General features: G+C 44.5%; 1 protein-coding gene across 1 annotated transcript; it reads left to right on the forward strand.

Annotated features, from left to right (window-relative positions):
• The first annotated feature begins 892 nt into the window (after nt 1-892).
• On the forward strand, nt 893-2585 carry LOC141658586 (aldehyde oxidase GLOX-like). The gene has a single exon (XM_074465511.1). It carries the CDS (start codon nt 923-925, stop codon nt 2525-2527), a length of 1605 nt encoding a protein of 534 aa, XP_074321612.1. The 5' UTR covers nt 893-922; the 3' UTR covers nt 2528-2585.
• The last annotated feature ends 16682 nt before the right edge of the window (nt 2586-19267 follow it).

A 19267-nucleotide genomic window follows, 5' to 3' on the forward strand; every position in this document is an offset into this window, starting at 1 on the left:
TTGTCACTTCTAATAATATGAGATTTGACCCATGTACATTATCCAAAGGCCTTATTTAGCTTTTCTTCAATAATTAAATGAAAAATATAAGATAGTGACTTAAGTTCATATAATGCACTTTTGCACGATAGTTATATTACTGAAGGGAAATGAGATAGTGTTATTATTCGATGGTGCCCAAAATTAGTACCATCGGGGATATTTTAGTAATAGTAGTCTATAATTTATTTTTCTACAATTTTCTCTTAAAAAACAAAGTAGTTAATTAATTAGGGGTAGAAGTGAAAATGTAACTCGTATCAATACAAAATTAACCTAAAATTCCTATGAAGCCGTAACAGACGCCGGCGAAAAACATACTGTACATGTTAATGCACAACTATGGCTGGCGCTGCAATGGTTGAGTTATGAAATTATAATGGTTTACTGTAATTTTGCACTTACAAATATTTTAGGAAGAAGGTAACGTTTTGCTCAATTTCTCAAAGTTGCAAACTGCAAATTAAAGTACCGTGCGCGCTCTTGATTTGCCTAATTAAAAAGTTGAGCATAATATGTTGGTTGTTGAATAATAATTTACAATTTGTCCTTCCCATTTTAGATTAAAAATTAAAGTGATTTTATAAGTCATTTTAACATACTCCGTATTATTTTATTTTCGGTGACGCCGCTATCCAAAACTTAAAATTAATGACGTACAAGTGTGTACAGCTGTACAAGCACAAAAATTTTAAACTTGAAGCTGTAGCATAGCATAATCTTTTTTCACAATATACTTGACTTTTTCCACGCCCTAGTTTTTTTATATATACCTAACCCCATCATTTTTCTCTTGTAGATTCTCACTTAAAACCCTTCCAAAACCTAAAACAAAAAAAAACACAAAAAAAAATTCACATTTCAAATTAAATATTATTCTAAAATGTCACATATTTTCTCCATATTTTTCTTCGTATTTTTACTCTCAATCCTACCTCATAATACATTATCTCAACGCGGTACATGGCAATTTCTACAACAAAACATAGGCATTTCCGCCATGCACATGCAACTTCTAAACAACGACCGTGTTATCATGTTTGATCGGGCTGATTTTGGCAGGTCTAATATTTCCCTACCATTTGGACAATGTCACGGGTCCGATTGTACGGCTCACTCAATCGAGTACAACGTTTTAACCAATACTATTCGTCCCTTGAACCTTGTTACTGATACGTGGTGTTCGTCAGGGACGACCCTCGCTGACGGTCTCCTCCTCCAAACCGGTGGATGGGGTAGTGGGGACCGCGCTTTTCGGACGATTGAACCGTGTCCGTATTGCGATTGGTCGGAATTTCCTAACGAATTGATCGAACGTAGGTGGTACGCTACTAATCATATTTTACCTAATGGTGGTGCAATTATTATTGGCGGTATTGATCAATTTAATTACGAGTTTTTTCCGAAGACGGAACTTTTTAAATTACCTTTTTTGTTACAAACAAAAGGTAAAAAAGATCAATTCGAGGAAAATAATTTGTACCCGTACGTTTTTTTAAACGTAGACGGTAATTTATTCGTCTTTGCTAATAACCGTGCCATATTACTTGATTATAACAAAAATAAAGTCGTCCGGACGTACCCGACTGTACCAGGTGGAGAACCGCGGAATTACCCTAGTACAGGGTCCGCGGTTCTCCTACCGTTGAGGAATTCGGGATCCGGGTTTGAACCGGAGGTGTTAGTTTGTGGAGGTACCCCACCCGGGTCATATGAGTTGGCACAAAAAAATATTAAATTTTTACAAGCACTCGACACGTGTGCAAGGATTAAAATTAATGACCCGAATCCGAAATGGGTCATGGAAAAGATGCCTATGGCACGTACCATGGGTGACATGGTCGTTCTACCTAATGGACACGTGGCTATAATTAACGGAGCTGGATACGGGTCTGCTGGATGGGAATGTGGTCGTAATCCGATATTAAACCCGGTTATTTATAATCCGGATAGTCTGTTAGGGTCAAGGTTCGAAGTCATGACCCCTACTACGATCCCAAGAATGTACCACTCGACTGCGGTTTTATTACGAGACGGACGAATATTAGTAGGTGGAAGTAACCCACATCAATATTACGACTTCAAAACCGAGTATTTTCCTACCGAACTTAGTTTGGAGGCGTTTTCGCCACCGTACTTGGATTCGGCCAAGTCGGGGCTACGACCGATTATTATTGTTCCGGTTCCGAATACAAGGATCACGTACGGTGCAAATATTTATGTTCAATTTTTGGTCTATGGGATAATTAACCCGTCTACGATTAAAATTACTATTATTAGGCCGGCTTTTAATACACATTCATTTTCTATGAGCCAAAGGATGGTCGAGCTAACCAACACAAAACCGGTTACGCGCTTAGGCCGGGTTTGGTTTCAAGTCGATGTATTGGCACCCGAATCCTCAAATATCGCACCACCCGGGTATTATATGTTGTTTGTTGTGCATCAAGATGTACCAAGTCAAGGAGTTTGGGTTCAAATATTGTGATTTTATTTTGTGTACAAGAAATGTTAATTTAATTAGTGGTCTACAATTTTACTAAAAATAGAAACTTTTATATGTTTTGAGTGAATTTTATTTTCATACGGATTGAATGAGTCAATTTAGGTCCAAAAATGTAGGGGTCGGTTACGTGTTATGCGATCGAATTGGGAAAATGGTTATACACTTCTATCCTTTTTTTTTTGTTTATATTTTAAAATCTTTTTAACTAATCTTTCTCCACCCAAATCAAGAATATAGGATATTTCAAAAAAAAAAAAATCAAGAATATAGGAGTGGATTAAGGTATTGCAGCTGTGCTAAGATTATGTTCGTATTCAGCGGATTATTAGTAGAAGTGTTTGGTAATTAGCGGATTTAGTTTATTAGATTGTTATAACTTAGACAGTTTCATTTTTTACAATCTATTAAAGTGAGTATGCTGTGAGCAGCATATTGGCCAGAAAACAGTAGATTGAAACTACTATTTCAATAAGGCATTTACCAAACAAATAAATTAGTAGATTGGTGAGGCAAACATCTTAAAAGCCTTGAATATGCTGAAAATCTACTGATCTGCCGTTATGAAGATAAAAGTGATTTGTCAATAGTTTATTGAGAGACGATGTTTCATAAGAATTTTAATAGAGTATTTTGGTTGATAGCAAGCTAAACAAATGATCGTGTTGTTTTAAAATTTGAGCAATCTAAGACATTAACTCTTAATTTTAAATAAATATAATTTTAATTAGTTGGCGTGGTAAATTATAATACTTCATACGCATAACTGCATAAGCACCTGCTTTGTTATTCGTAAACAGGGCGAACCTAGGAATAAAATTTCGAGGTAACAAATTTTCCTCATATTATCTTATATCTTATACTTATATTAAAGTCCATATTTAAAAATTTTGGGGTAGCAAAAGTCGATAATATTAACCATTTTCTAAAATTTAGACTTTACTACTAGCTAGGTTCCCCTCGGTGCGTAAATGTAGTCACTCAAGCACATTATTTAGCTTTGTGCTAAATTAGCTAACGTATACAATAGTTGTATCTACTACGTATATCTTTTATTAAACACAAAACTTTTTATTTAATTAGAAAAGGTAAGCAAATAATTGTGACGGAAAAATACAGTGTAATGCATGTATCATGCATGATTTGGATTGGCACTAATGATATTACTAGCTGCATAGCTGGATCCTGCCATTTTTGGTTCTTACTGAAGTAATTAGTTTTTGCCTAAATTTAAGAAATTTTGTTATTATCATCAACTACTTATTCAAACGTATGGATTTAGAAACCGTATATTTAGCAAAACAAACAATTAAAGTGAGAATGATATGTGACTAGAATTCACATTATATCTCTTTCACTATGCTCCATTTAATTTTTTTTTTTTTGTTTCTCATTTATAGGCTTATAGCCATATAGTAGGGTTGTTCAATTCCGAATAAGACTTACTCGAATTTTATTAACTTAGAATAAGGTCGAAAAATAATTTTAAGCAATTATAGAACTTAAGCAACCAATTGATCATACGCTATAATGATTGATATAGACAAATGTATGCCATTGAAAATGCTAATTTTTAGTATCTTCATACTTATTTACGAAATACTCCGTAATAGGTATATATTCATTTTATTTCACTTTTGACGGAGATTAAATTCACAAATTTATAGCCTTTGTAGCTATAAAAGAGCTATGGAGTATCAATATTGTACGCAAAAGTCGTGCACCACTCACTTATAAAGCTGTACTTTGTATTTTTTTTTTTTTTTTTTTTGTAGTATAATTAAGATTCGGTTCTTTTGGACTTAGTTTAATTCTTTATTAATTCAATTCAGTTTAGGCCGATTCAGTTCAATTCAGATCAATTCAGATCAATTTAGATAATTAGTTCTGTTCAGTTCAATTTGTTATTGCTTATAACTTTATAAGTTCAATTAGCTCAAATCATTCAGTTTCGTTCATGTCCATTCAATTCAATTCGGATCAGTTCAGTTTAACTCGGCTTTGATTACTGTTCCGGGTGTAATTCCGAAGCAGTTATTTGTTACCACTCGTGGCTTGTAGAATGACGTCCTTGATTGAATCCTCCTTTCGGTCTCCTGAAACAATGAACAAATTGAGGGCTCGGCTTTGGCCGAGCGTACTCACTCCGACGCTCAAGTCAGTGGACTTAAAGAGATAAGTTGTTGTTACTTGGCGAAGTATATTTTGTAGAGAGATAAGGAAGATATTACCAGATGAATAGTGATTCTTAGGTTAAATTGTGGATCCTTTCCTCAATGAGGGTTGAGGAGTATTTATAGACTTTCACCTTTTGTCACGTAGTGGCCAAGTGGCTAGCAGGTGGAAAGACTGATCTACCCTCGGCCGAGGGACCTATGGCAGGCCGGCGGGCCCTGTTGACTCGCCGCCGAGGGGTCTTGGATATGAGTACGCGGATATGTACCCCGGCTGGCTAGTTGTCCTAGCCGAGGCACAAGAGACAGGCCGACAGGCTGCCTAAGTCGTTGACTTGTTGTGGATATCTTTGACATTGCTCAATATGTTGACTCGGTCAGCGGGTGCAGAATATGCCCCATCAATTTGCCCCCAGCGTAGTCTATGCCGTGGTATGGACCTTCGATGAGTGTTGAGCGTATTCTGCGCAAGTTAAAATTTTTCTGCCCCGGCTTTGTCTACCTCGGCTTGGTTCTGCTTAGGCCGTACCGTATCCCCCCTCCACATTGGATGTGTAATGGACATCAGATGTGGAAAAGAAAGTGGCGCTGGCCGAGACCGAGGTTGTGAGTGCCGTGTACTTTTGATTGCCCCCAGCCGGTGCTGCCAAGCTTGGTTTCGTCAGCGGGCCGTTGGGCAAGTAGATACCAAGAGCGTGTTTTGAAAAAGATACGTCGATTGGCATTCTGTCAAGGAGCGTGTTGAAGAAGCTTCGTAACTGTTTGTCGATTGACATTCCATGGCTGCATGCTTGACATGTGTCTCGTTGCTGATTGGTTGACGCTTCATGGGCTTTGCCCTGATTGGTCGGATTGAGTGGGCTTTGCCCTATAAATGGGAGAGTTAGCCCCTGAATTTTGGCCTTCCAAATTCATTTTCTCAAAAAATTTCTTCTTTCTAGCCCTCTTTGACGAAAACTTCTCTCTAGTTATCAGAATTGTTACTTCGGCGCAGCACTTTTCTTCAAGGTAAACAAACAAATTTTCAACTTTTAACTTTTAAGTTTTTGTTGTGAACATGTCTTCTGCTGATGCCGGTCCTAGTAACCGTGCGCCGGGGGGTTCCCCGTCGCGTCTTGATGAGGAAGAGATACTAGACGCCATCCCGATAAGGTCTGGGGGCCCTAGGTCTCCTTCTCCCGAAGTTGATCCAAAAGTTTTGGAGGGTTGGGAGGATGATGATGATGTTGATGACGACGGTGATGATGTTGGAAGGACTCGTCCTAATGAGGGGAGGCAGTACATCATGGATCACGGCGACGCCTGTAAGGTCCGCCCGACCGGCCGTGCCTGGACCCATAAGTTCGCCGGTTGTTCGGTGAAACACTTTTCGAGGGCCATTTCTACTTCGACAGGGGATACAAAATTGTTATCCCCGAGGGGGTCAGCCGCTCTGTTGCCCTCCCCGGTTGCACCGGCGTATACATTCGGCACCTGGAGTACGGGCTCCGGTTTCCGCTGAATGAATACGTTATGGCCATCATTAGAGCCATGAACGTCGCCGTGGCCCAACTGCACCCGTTGGCTATTAGGACCATAGTCGGCTTTGTCTGGCTCTGTCTCTTCAAGGGGGAGGTCCCAACGGTTAATTTATTCCGTCGGCTTCACCACCTTCGGCCGTCGTTTCCTGGTCGCGTCGGATGGTACAACATGCAAATGGAGCCGGGTTACGTCTCCGTTGATAAGCTTTCCTCCTGCAAGGACTGGAAAGATCGGTGGGTGTACGTTGAGGTGCCGGATGACTATCCGCTGCCCCGGTCCTTCCAGCACCAAGTTAATTTGCGGTGCGAGACTAAGGCGGAGTATGAAAAATGGGTCACCCGGAATAAGCTTAAGATGAATGCCAGCAAGGTCCTTCTTAATGCGGATGAGAAGCGGGCGATGAGGCTGTTTGAGGTGGGGAATGATGGGCTGCCGAAGGGATGGATTCCTCCGACGCAGATCATTCTCCAGGATGAGCTGCTCTGCCACGTCGGCCTCATACCGGCCCTCGAACGGGGTGAGTGGGGTCGGTGTGAGGCCCATCTCTGCTTTTAATGTTTCTGTTTTTCTTGAACCTTGATTTATTTCTTCTACTTAACCCTTGCTTTGTTTCCTTTGCAGACGATTTCGGCCCGGACCTGTTAGAGGATATTCTTAGGAGAATGGGGCTTGCCAAGGACAAGTCAGTTGTTGATATGCATCCTAAAGCCCTGGCTCGTGATCGCAGAACGCCGCCGAATGATCTCATGGATCAGCAGCTGAAGGGCTTAAATGTGGAGGCGGCCCAGGCGAAGGTTGCTAGTAACATGCCGCGCCGAACGCGGAAAACAAAGTCTTCGGCGGCGACGGCGTCGACATCAGTTCCACCTCCCATCCCCTTAGTCCAAAAGGAGACGGTGGTGATCGTTGACATTACCAATGGGGGGGACTCCGATGCGGAGGGATCTCCCCTTGTCCGTAAGAGGAAAGAGCTTACCCCTGCCGCTAATGCCTGCTGCGCACTGCCGCCGCCACTACCGCCGCTCATCGCTTCTACCTGCTGGCAAGGAAATGCGTCCTCCGCCCAAGAAGGCTAAGCATGGTACGGATCTATCCGTGGCTCGGACTTAGCGGTTCATTAGGCGTTCGATGACGAGCTCTCGGTATGTCCATGTATGTTGACACGGATGCTTTAATTGAATTTTTGTAGGTCAACCGCCGCGTCTACCGGTCACACTATTGAACGGCGTGCCGAGAAGAAAACTGCGCTGGCAAGTGGTCAAGATGCCACCGTTGTCACCTCCTACCCTCAGCCTACCCCCTTACAGATTAAGTCGGAGGGCCTGAGTTTGGCCAGGTTGCTGTCGAAGTGGGCTGATACGGCCGGTGCTCTTATTGTGGAGCAAGAGAAGGTCATTGCTAAAGCTGCCCCACAGCTCGAGCGGCTCAGGCTCGAACTCGACGCTGCGAACAAGGAAGCCGAGAGGGCCAAGGCTGAGGCTGAGGAGGCAGGTCGAGAGAAAACTCGGGGGAGGACGCGAAAAGGAAGTCCTTCTTTGAGAGAGCCAAGGCCGAGGTGCGGCGGCTGAAGCCGCTAAGGCTGGCTGGAGGGGCGTGACCACGTTCGAAGCACGCCGACCTTTATGCTAAGCGAGAGGACCAATGGAGGGGCATGTTTCGAGGCCCGGGGAAGGTGGTTCGAATAAGGATGCTATCATCGCCCAAAGGGAGGAGGACATTGAGACGCTCCAAACCGTTATCCTCCCTAACATGTGCGCCCAATACCGGGACCTGGCCGAGGAAGCCGCCAGGGAAGTGATTGGGGAGCTCTTTCCTCTTGACGGCTCCTTTCCATGGGAAAAATTTGACGAGTTGTTTGATGACAAGCTCGAAGCTAAGGAGAAGGCCGCGGAGGAGAAGGCCAAAGAGGAGTTCAAGGTGAAGAAGGAGGAAGAGGAGGCCGCGGAGAAGGCGGCCGTCTTCGAAATGCGAAGGCGGCCAAGGAGGAGGCCGAGAGATCAAGACACCGAGGGCCGAGGCTGAAGCTTCCAAGACGGCTTCTAGGTCGCCTACCAAGGATGATGCTGCTAACGTTGCTGATGGCGAGCAACAAAGCAGAACGAGCATAGGGAGACGGGCGGTCGTCACGGCTCACCCGCATCTCGGATAGCTTCAGATTGTTCGGGGGCCAATTATTAAGCCTTTCCTCCCTGCCATCTTTTGGCGCTTCAACTGATATGTCTGTAACCTTTTGCTTTACTTTTCCTTGTATTTTGTAAAACTTTGGTAGGTTGTGTTTTGGCTTATCCCTATGGGGACGGCCGTCGTCTGTATTCTCCTTACTTGTAATCTTTTTTAATAAAGCTTGTTTATTGGCCTTCGGCTTTGGCCGGGGCTTTGATCACAATTCTTCACTTGTCTTCTTGCGTTATTAATTGAGCGCTTTTTCGTTTTTACCTTCGGCCTGGCCGAGGCAGTTAGAATGCGTATCTCAACTGTGTTTAACGTCTTTTTCTTAAACATGTTGGCATGTTGGTCGCTTCTTCTTTCACTCTCGGTCGTACCGAGGCGTCGGATTTGCGCTTCCCAACCGCCGCTGTGAACATGTTAGCGTATCGACAGTTGTGTCTCCTGCCAGGCCTTCGGTTTGCCGAGGCGGCTAGGGGTTACGGCGCGACAGCGTTCGTATCTGTAGACATATTGATCGCTTCCTCTGCCAGGCCTTCGGTTGGCCGAGGCGGCTAGAATTGCGTCTCAACTGTACTTATACGATCCTAAGGCATGTTGGTCGCTTTCGCGAGTATCAACTGCGCTGGTAGTGACCGCCGTGGCGTCTACTTCTTGGGGTGACTGCCCGGCTTGGGCCGTGGCGTCTACCTCGATATGACTATGGAGGGGATTGTAATACCCGCCCTTTTAGGGACCCTTTGACCGTCATTGACCGACCTTGGGAGTGGAAGTAGTCTTAGGAAAGTGTGCCAAAACTTGTTTGGGCTGCGTGTTGAGAGTGGTACTCGATAGAGTAGAGGCTACTCGATCGAGTAGCTAGGGTACTCGATCGAGTAGGGGGCCACTCGATCGAGTAGGTTGGGTACTCGATCGAGTATCGCGTTTTCAGCGAGGGTTTTATATCGCGTTTTGTTAAATCCGCAAACCACTTCCGCCACTTTCCTCCTATCCTTCAGTCGCCCCTTTCCCTTCCCTTCACCTCAAAACCTCCATGGATGTCTTTTGAAGATTCTTGAGCCTTAGGAGAGCGTCTCTTGAGTCGGGTAGCGGTCTTTTGCTGAGTTTCCCCCTTAATAGGTATGTCATATTCATCATCCGTGCCTTTGTTTCTATAGTTAGGGTTTTGCTTGTAGTAATAGATATTTGCATGATGGTAATAGGCTTCGCTTGTGCGCTGGATACTTTGTTTGTCGGCATGGATTGGTTGTGGATGCGTAAAGGTAGGTTCGCCTACTCAGTTTCTGTAGATGGTTTAGTGTGTCGAATATTGTGGCTGTGTTGTGTTTGGTTGTCTGCTATAATTGTTGTATCGTGATGGTTGTGGTTGTTGATTGGCTCTCGAGATGCGTTCTCGGCTGAGTGGGGTCACTTGCGGGAGTGACTTCACGCCCTAGTTTCGCCCTTCGTGGAACCCGCCACGGAAGGGGATGTGCACATTAATGGGACAGGGTTATCGCTCGTATGATGAGCGGGGCTTAGGTGGGAACGGGCTGCGGTCCCCATTTGGGCTGGTCCGGTGGGCCGTCGATGTGAGGTTTGGTTGGATTATTGTGATTATGGTTGGGGATTTGTTGTCATTGTTCGTATTGTTGATTGTAGTTGCCGTTGTCTTGTCTTATCTCGATCGACCTTGTTTGGTTGTTTGTTTGTTATGTGTCCGCCGTGATCCCTTATGGTGAGCGATCGGTCTTAGCAGTGTTGATGTTGTGGATAGTGAGTCCGGAGGCGGGGATGAGTCCTCACGAGATATGATGGTCATAGCGAGTAGTCTTTGAGTTGTACCTTGTATTGTATTTTGGTTTGAATCACTTGTAATAAAGCTTAATAGTTCTTTTATTGACGTTTGATAACTACTTTCCTCGGGTAACCGAGATGGTAACGCCCTTATATGCTAAGGAAGACCTAGTTAAGGCTCCTCTGGATATGGGGGTGTTACAAAGTGGTATCAGAGCGACGATTTTGGAACCTGTAACAAATGAACATAATGAACGTAGAGAGTCTAATAAAATGAACCTGGTGTATGTGTAACGGGAGCCCCGGCTGATGCTAGATTTTGGGTGAGTAGGCGCCCTCATTTCAAAATCTTGGCCCCATGACGCTTAAGCCAGTCACATGGGGTGGGGATGTGGAGTCCGTGTGTCTATGTGTGTTATGTATGTTAATTGTGCGGAGCTACCCCGGTTAAGTTTTGTTAGAATTAATAGAGGTGTGATAGTAATGTTTGGGCCGAGTATGGTAATTATTGATAAGATTATTGAAGCTCGTTGGATGAGTAGTGAGCTTATATGATGGTTATGAGATATGTGACGAAAATTTATGTAGCTTACATGATGGTAATTATAGTGTAGTGAGTTATAATTCGAGATATAGCGTATGGTAATGCGTTATTGCCTTATAGGATGGTCGAAATTTTTCCATTTTGCGTAATATTCGATTCATGCAAGGTGAATTGCTTATGATAGAATGTAGGACATGATCGAATGAGTTGTTTAAAATTATGCATTATGCGAGAGGTGATAGATTCATTTATTATGAAAATTATGCAATTACATGACAAATGAAAGAATGAACGAATGGTAAGTTAAAAGTTTCAATTTAGTAGTAATATATAAAGTAGGCTTAAATGTAATACGATGACGTGATTATGTTTACGGAAGGTTCGGTAGCAGGTAAACCGAGTAGAGTAATGGGTGTAGTGTACGTGAAATGAACTTCATTTGTTTGACAATATGGTAGGCTTTGTTAATAATAGTAATGCGCGAACGAACTTGACAATGAGTGCGGAAGTCCGAACTTAGTTGGAATCGACACGCGGTGTTGTTTTGCAGGAATCCTCAAGTTACTTCGTACTTATGACCAAGTACTTAACTATACTTGACCGAGTGCGAGTGCTTACTTGACCGAGTAGACCTCACTCGATCTAGTTAGGAGGCGATAACGTCGGGATTTGGAAAATTTCCTGCAGATACTCGACGATTTAGCCCCTACTCGATCGAGTAGGGTGGTACTCGATCGAGTACCCCAGGCACTCGATCGAGTAGGTTACTGTGCAGTAATTCCTACGGGTTTTCTTAAAACCCTCCATCTTTCTATTTCTTCTCCTTATTCCTCTATATTTCGACACACCCATCCTAAATCACTCTCAAATCCCTTATTCCCTCTCAAATCCTCTCTTTCTCTTGGGTTAGTAGTGATTCTTGGGGTTGATCTTCTTGTTTAATTCGTTTCTTACCTTACTAATCAATCAAGGTATGTTATTCTTCTTAATTTATGTGATTTGTTACTTTGAATGTGTTAAAATAGTGTGATAATCTGAAATTTTCGATTATAATGATCAATTTGGTGCTTTTAATTGTTGAAACATGATTCACATGCCTTCTTTCCATGTTTGTTGGTGGTTAATTGCTGTAAATTAGATTAGAAATTGCAAAATCGAACCCGAAATTTCTAGGGTTTCCAAAATTGAAATCGATTTTTGGTTGTTTTACAATGATTAGATGGAAGAATTGAGCCTTAAGTATTGTTTATATCATGTTGGGGGATAGATTTTTGGTGATTTTACCTTAGAAAGTTGCCTTAAAACTCCGTCTTAAAAGTGCCTTAAGTGGAAATTCGTGATTTATAATTGAAGAATTGAGGTTGTAATTGACATATAAGCATGAGTTGAACTTCATTATGCTAATAGAATCGATGAGTGATGAATATATGCCCAAATTTTCACAGCTGTAAAGACCGTCTGCAAATTTTAGTTGAGTTGTTGAACATAACATGAAAGTGATGATGATATGCCATAAATTATTCTTTCTCTTGAAGTAGTAACATGAAATTAGCAATGTAAATGGAACGACCTTTAGAAGCATGCTAGGATATTCGAATTGCTGAGAATATGTGTTCACATGCCAAATGTTCATCATTGCGGTTTATAAGTGGCTACAAACTGAGACTATATGTTAAAATTGAGGGAACTATTGATGAAATGTGTGTACCTAGCTGAGCATCTAAGTTTAATGGCATGATTTATGTGCTTCAAATATGGAACTAGTTGATGAGTTAGTGAACTTGCTAAGTATATAGAACTCAAATCGTATGAATATATGCCTACATGTTTTATACAAATTGTTTGACCATATGCCTTAAGCAGATGCCGAGACTGAACCTTGGACTACGCCAAAGCAAACGAGGGAGGGGTAACCCACCTGAGTTAGGGGAAGGAAGTGGGCCGGTGGTACCCGCAGTCCCCGAATACCCTACAGTTGTTTTTGTTGACTTTAAGCAAAGGGAGCGTTTTGTAGCCTTACAAAAACGCAAATTGAGACCTACAAAGTGTATAGACACCAGTGTATTAGAGGAGTTAGAGATAGAGACGGATGTCCGTCACATATTCGAGACCTTGGGTTTTACGGGTTTGTATAGGCTGAGGAAGCATACTTACCCTTTTCTTACCTTGGAGTTCATGAGCTCTTTTAACTATGACTCGGCGGGTCAGACTGTCGAGTTTAGATTGATGAATACCAGTTTCCTGTTGACTATGGACCTGTTTGCCTCTCACCTTGGGTTGGCCAAGCCTCCCAAGGACTCCTTTACCGACATCCCGGTGAGTGCGGCGTCCCGCCTAATGCCTTGCTTGACCGGGAAGCAAGCTCCCACCTCTAGCAAACATCTTTGATTAATGATGTTCAGCATATTACCTTGAGAGTCTTTCTCCGTTCTCTCTCGAACCTCCTCTATGACCGTAAGGATATCAGTAAATTGAACAACCATGAAGTCTTACTCTTGATGTCGTACCTCAACCCGGAGCGGGCCAGGAAAGTGGTCTTTAATGCTCCTTCTATAGTTTGTGCTGCTCTTGCCTTGATGGCTTCTTCCTCTTCCCGGTACCTGAGTTGTGGTGCCATTGCCACTCGGTTAGCCGAAAAGCTAACCTCCTTTGAGGCTTCTCCGGCGTACGTGCCTCTAGCTACCCCAGTGCCTACCATGGATCGTGAATACTACCTCGACCTGAAATGGTTGAGGACCTTGGCTGACGGCAGCCTAGCATGGAGGGTGCATGGGATGAGTTGGATGAAAATTCCAGCTCCCGAGCACCTCCCACCCACGGAGCCCTTGGAGCCGACAATAGTGACGGTGGACTCCGATGAGGAGAAGGAGGATGAGGACGTACCCCGTCAGCTACAGACCTATCTCATCGACGGCGCCATTCTCACGGAGATGCCGGAGCCGAGGAAGGGTGAGAATGCGGGAGTGCAGGTGGCAGAGAGACCCAGAGTGGTGAGGGGACCCCGTCGAGTGAGAGAGAGGGCCTCGGAGACTAGGTCTGGCCTGTAGCACCACAAAGCAGCGCAGCCCTTTTCCATGCTACCCTTACCTCGACACCCCGAGACGCGATCCGATTACCTGGCGGAGAGAGTGTCATCTACTTTGACACTCCGGAACATGCATGAGATGGCCTACGCGCAAGGGATAGGGGAGAGGGACCGCATCCGTGTGGTGGAGCGGAGTCGGGGACTACACGGGGGTTTTCCATTCCTACGGGGTGGATCAGTCGACATGGGGGCACCTCGGTCCTTCCCTTACGGTGGCTTGACCCCATGGTACGTGGGCCCGGGAGCGGGAGGGGAGGTGATGCGGGAGTGGGTTCATCGGTGCGGGCATGGCGGGAGGTGGTGGAGGTGATGATGAGGTGATGTTCGGCGAAGATAGCAGCAGCAGGCAGGAGGAGTGATACTCATCGTCCTTATCTTTGTTGATAGTAGTTGATGTTAGATGGTGATATTGTTGTTAGATTTTGGTAGTTATTTCCTTTTATTATTAAAACTTAGTCGGATTTGTATGATTGGCCATAAGGTAGGAATTGCTACACTAACCTTTTGCGGGATTATTGAGAGTCGGGGCATCATCCCGACTCAATTTATGTGATCATGTGTCATATGTTGGTTTCTGACGGGTTATGAAAAGTACTTGACCTGCGGTACTCGACAGTACCCACACTCTATCGAGTAGCTGCAGGGAAAGGAAGAAAGGAGACATTCGATCTCGGGCTACTCGATCGAGTAGCCAAGACACTCGATCGAGTAGCATGGCACTCGATCGAGTACCGCTAGTTACTCGATCGAGTAGCACCGTTACGAGGGGGTTTTGGAAATTAAAAATGTTCAACTGTTTTATATTTGCGAGTTTAATGTTTAAAGTAGTTGTGAGTGCGTAGTAACACCTTTAAACCGTTAATTCATATGTTGCAAGTTGGGGTTGAACTTTTATAAGCATAGTTGTCACGATTAGTGAAGCGGTAATCATTTTCTTGTTACTTTAATATTGCATACGCCTCATTATGATCTACTTATCGGAGTTGTAACTCCGCCTATATTTGTGCATATCATTTTAACGTGTGTTGTCAACGGTAACTAGTTATTCCGGTGACTTGCGTATGATTTTTAAATTAACAAGTATGTAGTTAGGGAGTAATGTCCACAACAAATAATATGGTTTCCTTTAATGTTAAGATACAATACGCGTTGACATTTGGGTGGTGAACTTCGGGGACGAAGTTCCTTTTTAGAGGGGAAGAGTAATGTCGCGAAATAAAAAGGCTGTTTTTGAATAATGCTTTGCTTGTTTACAATGTTGTTGGTATTATGTTTTGCTTTAGTTACAAAAATTTCTGAGATATAACAAATTACTTTAGTTATTTAAAGTGAAGAGGTTGTATGTTTCAAGAGACGGTCATGAAAAATAGTTATAGTGTGATAAATCGTGCTCGAATCACGTTGCCGAGTAACATGGTGGCGTTGGTTGTACCATATGATAATTAATGTGAGACATGTCCTGATCGATAGTTTGATAGTCGATACTGTATATCGGTACCGTATGTCGGGTGATCGTAGATGGTGATTCGCATGACGAGCTTGATGTTTCATAGGTATATAGAGTAACGGTTAACGGTAATAGTGCTTGCATGATAGTAGTAAAAGTCCTTAGAGATAAGTATAGACGGTGATGATGATGACATGGAGGAGGGATGGTGTTTCCAGGGAGTAGTGGGTTGAGCGGGAGGATGAGTGAGGTGTTGTTCTCGTATCTCAAGCGGGAGTTGGGTGAGGTGAACTTCGGGGACGAAGTTCTTTTTAAGGGGGGAAGACTGTAATACCCGCCCTTTTAGGGACCCTTTGACCGTCATTGACCGACCTTGGGAGTGGAAGTAGTCTTAGGAAAGTGTGCCAAAACTTGTTTGGGCTGCGTGTTGAGAGTGGTACTCGATAGAGTAGAGGCTACTCGATCGAGTAGCTAGGGTACTCGATCGAGTAGGGGGCCACTCGATCGAGTAGGTTGGGTACTCGATCGAGTACCGCGTTTTCAGCGAGGGTTTTATATCGCGTTTTGTTAAATCCGCAAACCACTTCCGCCACTTTCCTCCTATCCTTCAGTCGCCCCTTTCCCTTCCCTTCACCTCAAAACCTCCATGGATGTCTTTTGAAGATTCTTGAGCTTTAGGAGAGCGTCTCTTGAGTCGGGTAGCGGTCTTTTGCTGAGTTTCCCCCTTAATAGGTATGTCATATTCATCATCCGTGCCTTTGTTTCTATAGTTAGGGTTTTGCTTGTAGTAATAGATATTTGCATGATGGTAATAGGCTTCGCTTGTGCGCTGGATACTTTGTTTGTCGGCATGGATTGGTTGCGGATGCGTAAAGGTAGGTTCGCCTACTCAGTTTCTGTAGATGGTCTAGTGTGTCGAATATTGTGGCTGTGTTGTGTTTGGTTGTCTGCTATAATTGTTGTATCGTGATGGTTGTGGTTGTTGATTGGCTCTCGAGATGCGTTCTCGGCTGAGTGGGGTCACTTGCGGGAGTGACTTCACGCCCTAGTTTCGCCCTTCGTGGAACCCACCACGGAAGGGGATGTGCACATTAATGGGACAGGGTTATCGCTCGTATGATGAGCGGGGCTTAGGTGGGAACGGCTGCGGTCCCCCACCTGGCGGGCGGGTCCAGTGGGACGGTCGATGTGAGTTTGGATGGATTATTGTGATTATGGTTGGGATTTGTTGTCATTGTTCGTATTGTTGATTGTAGTTGCCGTTGTCTTGTCTTATCTCGCATCGACCTTGTTTGGTTGTTTGTTTGTTATGTGTCCGCCATGATCCCTTATGGTGAGCAATCGGTCTTAGCAGTGTTGATGTTGTGGATAGCCGGAGTCGGGCGGGGATGAGTCCTCACGAGATATGATGGTCATAGCGAGTAGTCTTTGAGTTATACCTTGTATTGTATTTTGGTTTGAATCACTTGTAATAAAGCTTAATAGTTCTTTTATTGACGTTTGATAACTACTTTCCTCGGGTAACCGAGATGGTAACGCCCTTATATTCTAAGGAAGGCCTAGTTAAGGCTCCTCTGGATATGGGGGTGTTACAGGGATAAATACTTTGATGGAAAACTTGGGTGATTCTTCATTAGATATAAACATGCGTTGGGGTGCCAACAATTGTTTTGGACACCTCCGCCGCTACACAAAGTATTTCCTCAGATTGTCAGTGTTCCAATGGCTCATCAAAGGCACACCCTCCATGTCGGTCAGCCGGTATGTACCCGGCCTCATTTCTTCAACCACTTTGTAGGGACCCTCCCAGTTGGCCGTTAATTTACCATGAATGTTTCCTTTGTTGGTGGCGGCCGACTTTCTTAGGACTAGATCCCCTACTTTTAAATCCCTCTTGTGGACTCTCCGGTTGTAGGCTCTTCTCATTCGGTTTTGGTATACTGCCAAGTGGAATGGACTGTACCCCGTTGCTTCTTTCTCCGTGGTTCGCAGGGACCACAGGACGCCGGGTAGTTCATCGGCCCATCTTCCCTTTAGGTCTTCAACTGTCTTCTTCAAACCGTTGAGGATTGTTTTATTGGCTGCCTCCGCCTGTCCGTTGCTCTGTGGGTGGCAGACGGAGGAGTATGCAAATTTGATACCAAGTTCCTCCAGCCAGCTCATTATTGTGTCACTCCAAAACTCTCGGCCGTGGTCAAATACCATGACTTGGGGTAACCCAAAACGAGTTATGACATTTTCCCAGATTACCTTTCTTACGGCCGCCGTCGTCTTCGCAGGTACTGCTACAGCTTCAACCCATTTGGTGAAGTAGTCAACGGCGACAATCAAGAACTTTCTTCCGCCGGATGCCGTTGGAAATGGCCCTAGTAGATCCATCCCCCACTGTGCAAAAGGAAGGGGACTAAGTACCGGCTGCAGGTCTCGGGATGGCGCATGTATCACCGGAGCATGCATTTGACAGCTGTTGCACTTTTTGGTTTTGGCTCTGGAATCCTCAAGCATGGTGGGCCAGAAGTAGCCGGCTCGGAGAGCTTTGTGGGCTAGTGTTCTTGCCCCCATGTGATGACCGCAGATGCCTTCATGAATTTCTCACAAGATTAGCTCGCGTAATTTGGACCGGACGCACTTCAAGAGTGGCCTTATCACGGACCTCCTGTATAATTCTCCTTCAAACACCAAGTATCTTGCTGCGATCCTGTTTATCTTCTGTGAGAGACTGCGGTCCTCCAGTAACTCATTCATCAGTTTGTACTTCATTATCGGAGTCATCCACGTCGTCTCGGCTTCTATGTCGCCCACCATGTCGACGGTCTCAGTAATGCTTTTGGCATTCCTGATGTCCACCAAGACGGTTCGATCGATATTCTTGATGGTTGAAGCGGCAAGCTTTGAGAGAGCGTCGGCTCGGTTGTTCTCGACACTGGGAATGAATTGTATCGCGGATTTCAACTTTGAAGTGTCGGCTTTTACCCTTTCGGGTATCTTACCATCCCGTCGTCCCGAGTCTCGTACTCTCCTCGATTTGATTAGCCACTAAGAGTGAATCTGTTTTCAAAATGATGTGTTCCGCCCCCGGCGACTCTAGCTAGCTCGACTCGGTTATCACCGCCTCGTATTCGGATTCGTTGTTTGAGGCCGAGAAGGTAAATTTCAAGGCGTACTCAAACTCGTCCCGTTTGGGCGATGATAAGGATGCGGCTCTGAGTCGTTCGCCGTGGAGGACCCGTCGGTGTATACTTCCCATACTCCGGGTTTTGCTCTTCTTGATACGTGCACTCGGCCGGGAAGTGCCGTGCTGTCCCTTTATCGAGGGCCTCGGCATCGAATGCCGAAGCGGATAGCTCTCTTCGCCCATTTGATGAGCTCCGCGGACTGTTCAAATTTCTCCAATGCTTTCTCCAATGGTTGGTCGGTTAAGACCGTCACGGGATGTGCGTCGAAATACGGTTTCGATTTCCTTGCGGCAACGACGACAAGAAAGGTCGCTTTTTCAATCGGCGGGTAATTTCTTTCGGCGGGCAACATGTGTATGTATGGTGACAAAGTAGATTGGGTCTTGCTGTTTGTCTTCTTCTCTCGATGATCACTAAGATCGACCGTGGCCGAGGTAATCTTGCTATGTATAAGTATAGCGTCTCCCCAAAGATCGGCCTGGACGGTGTTGGGAGAGTTTGAAGATGAGCTTTCGGTTGCTTGAAAAGCGTGCTCTGTTCCTCCCCAAATTTGAAGTCCTTATTTCCCTTCAACACTTTGAAGAATGGGGTGCTCTTGTCGGTTGACCGAGAGATAAAACGGGCTAGAGCCGCCATCCTCCCGGTCAACATCATAACCTCTTTTCTATTCCTCGGCTCCGGCAGTCCAGATTGCTTGGACTTTTTCCGGATTGGCATCAATTCCCCGGCGCCGACAAGCACGCCGAGGAACTTACCGACCAGGACACCGAAGTTGCACTTCATTGGGTTAAGCTTCATCTTGTATTTCCTCAGTGAACAAAATGTCTCGTGTAAAT

Source organism: Silene latifolia, chromosome 6 (assembly GCF_048544455.1).
Source record: "Silene latifolia isolate original U9 population chromosome 6, ASM4854445v1, whole genome shotgun sequence".
NCBI lineage: Eukaryota > Viridiplantae > Streptophyta > Magnoliopsida > Caryophyllales > Caryophyllaceae > Silene > Silene latifolia.

What these genes read in the sequence shown, in the direction of transcription:
- LOC141658586 (XM_074465511.1), top strand. Translation starts at nt 923, where the DNA reads ATGTCACATATTTTCTCCATATTTTTCTTCGTATTTTTACTCTCAATC.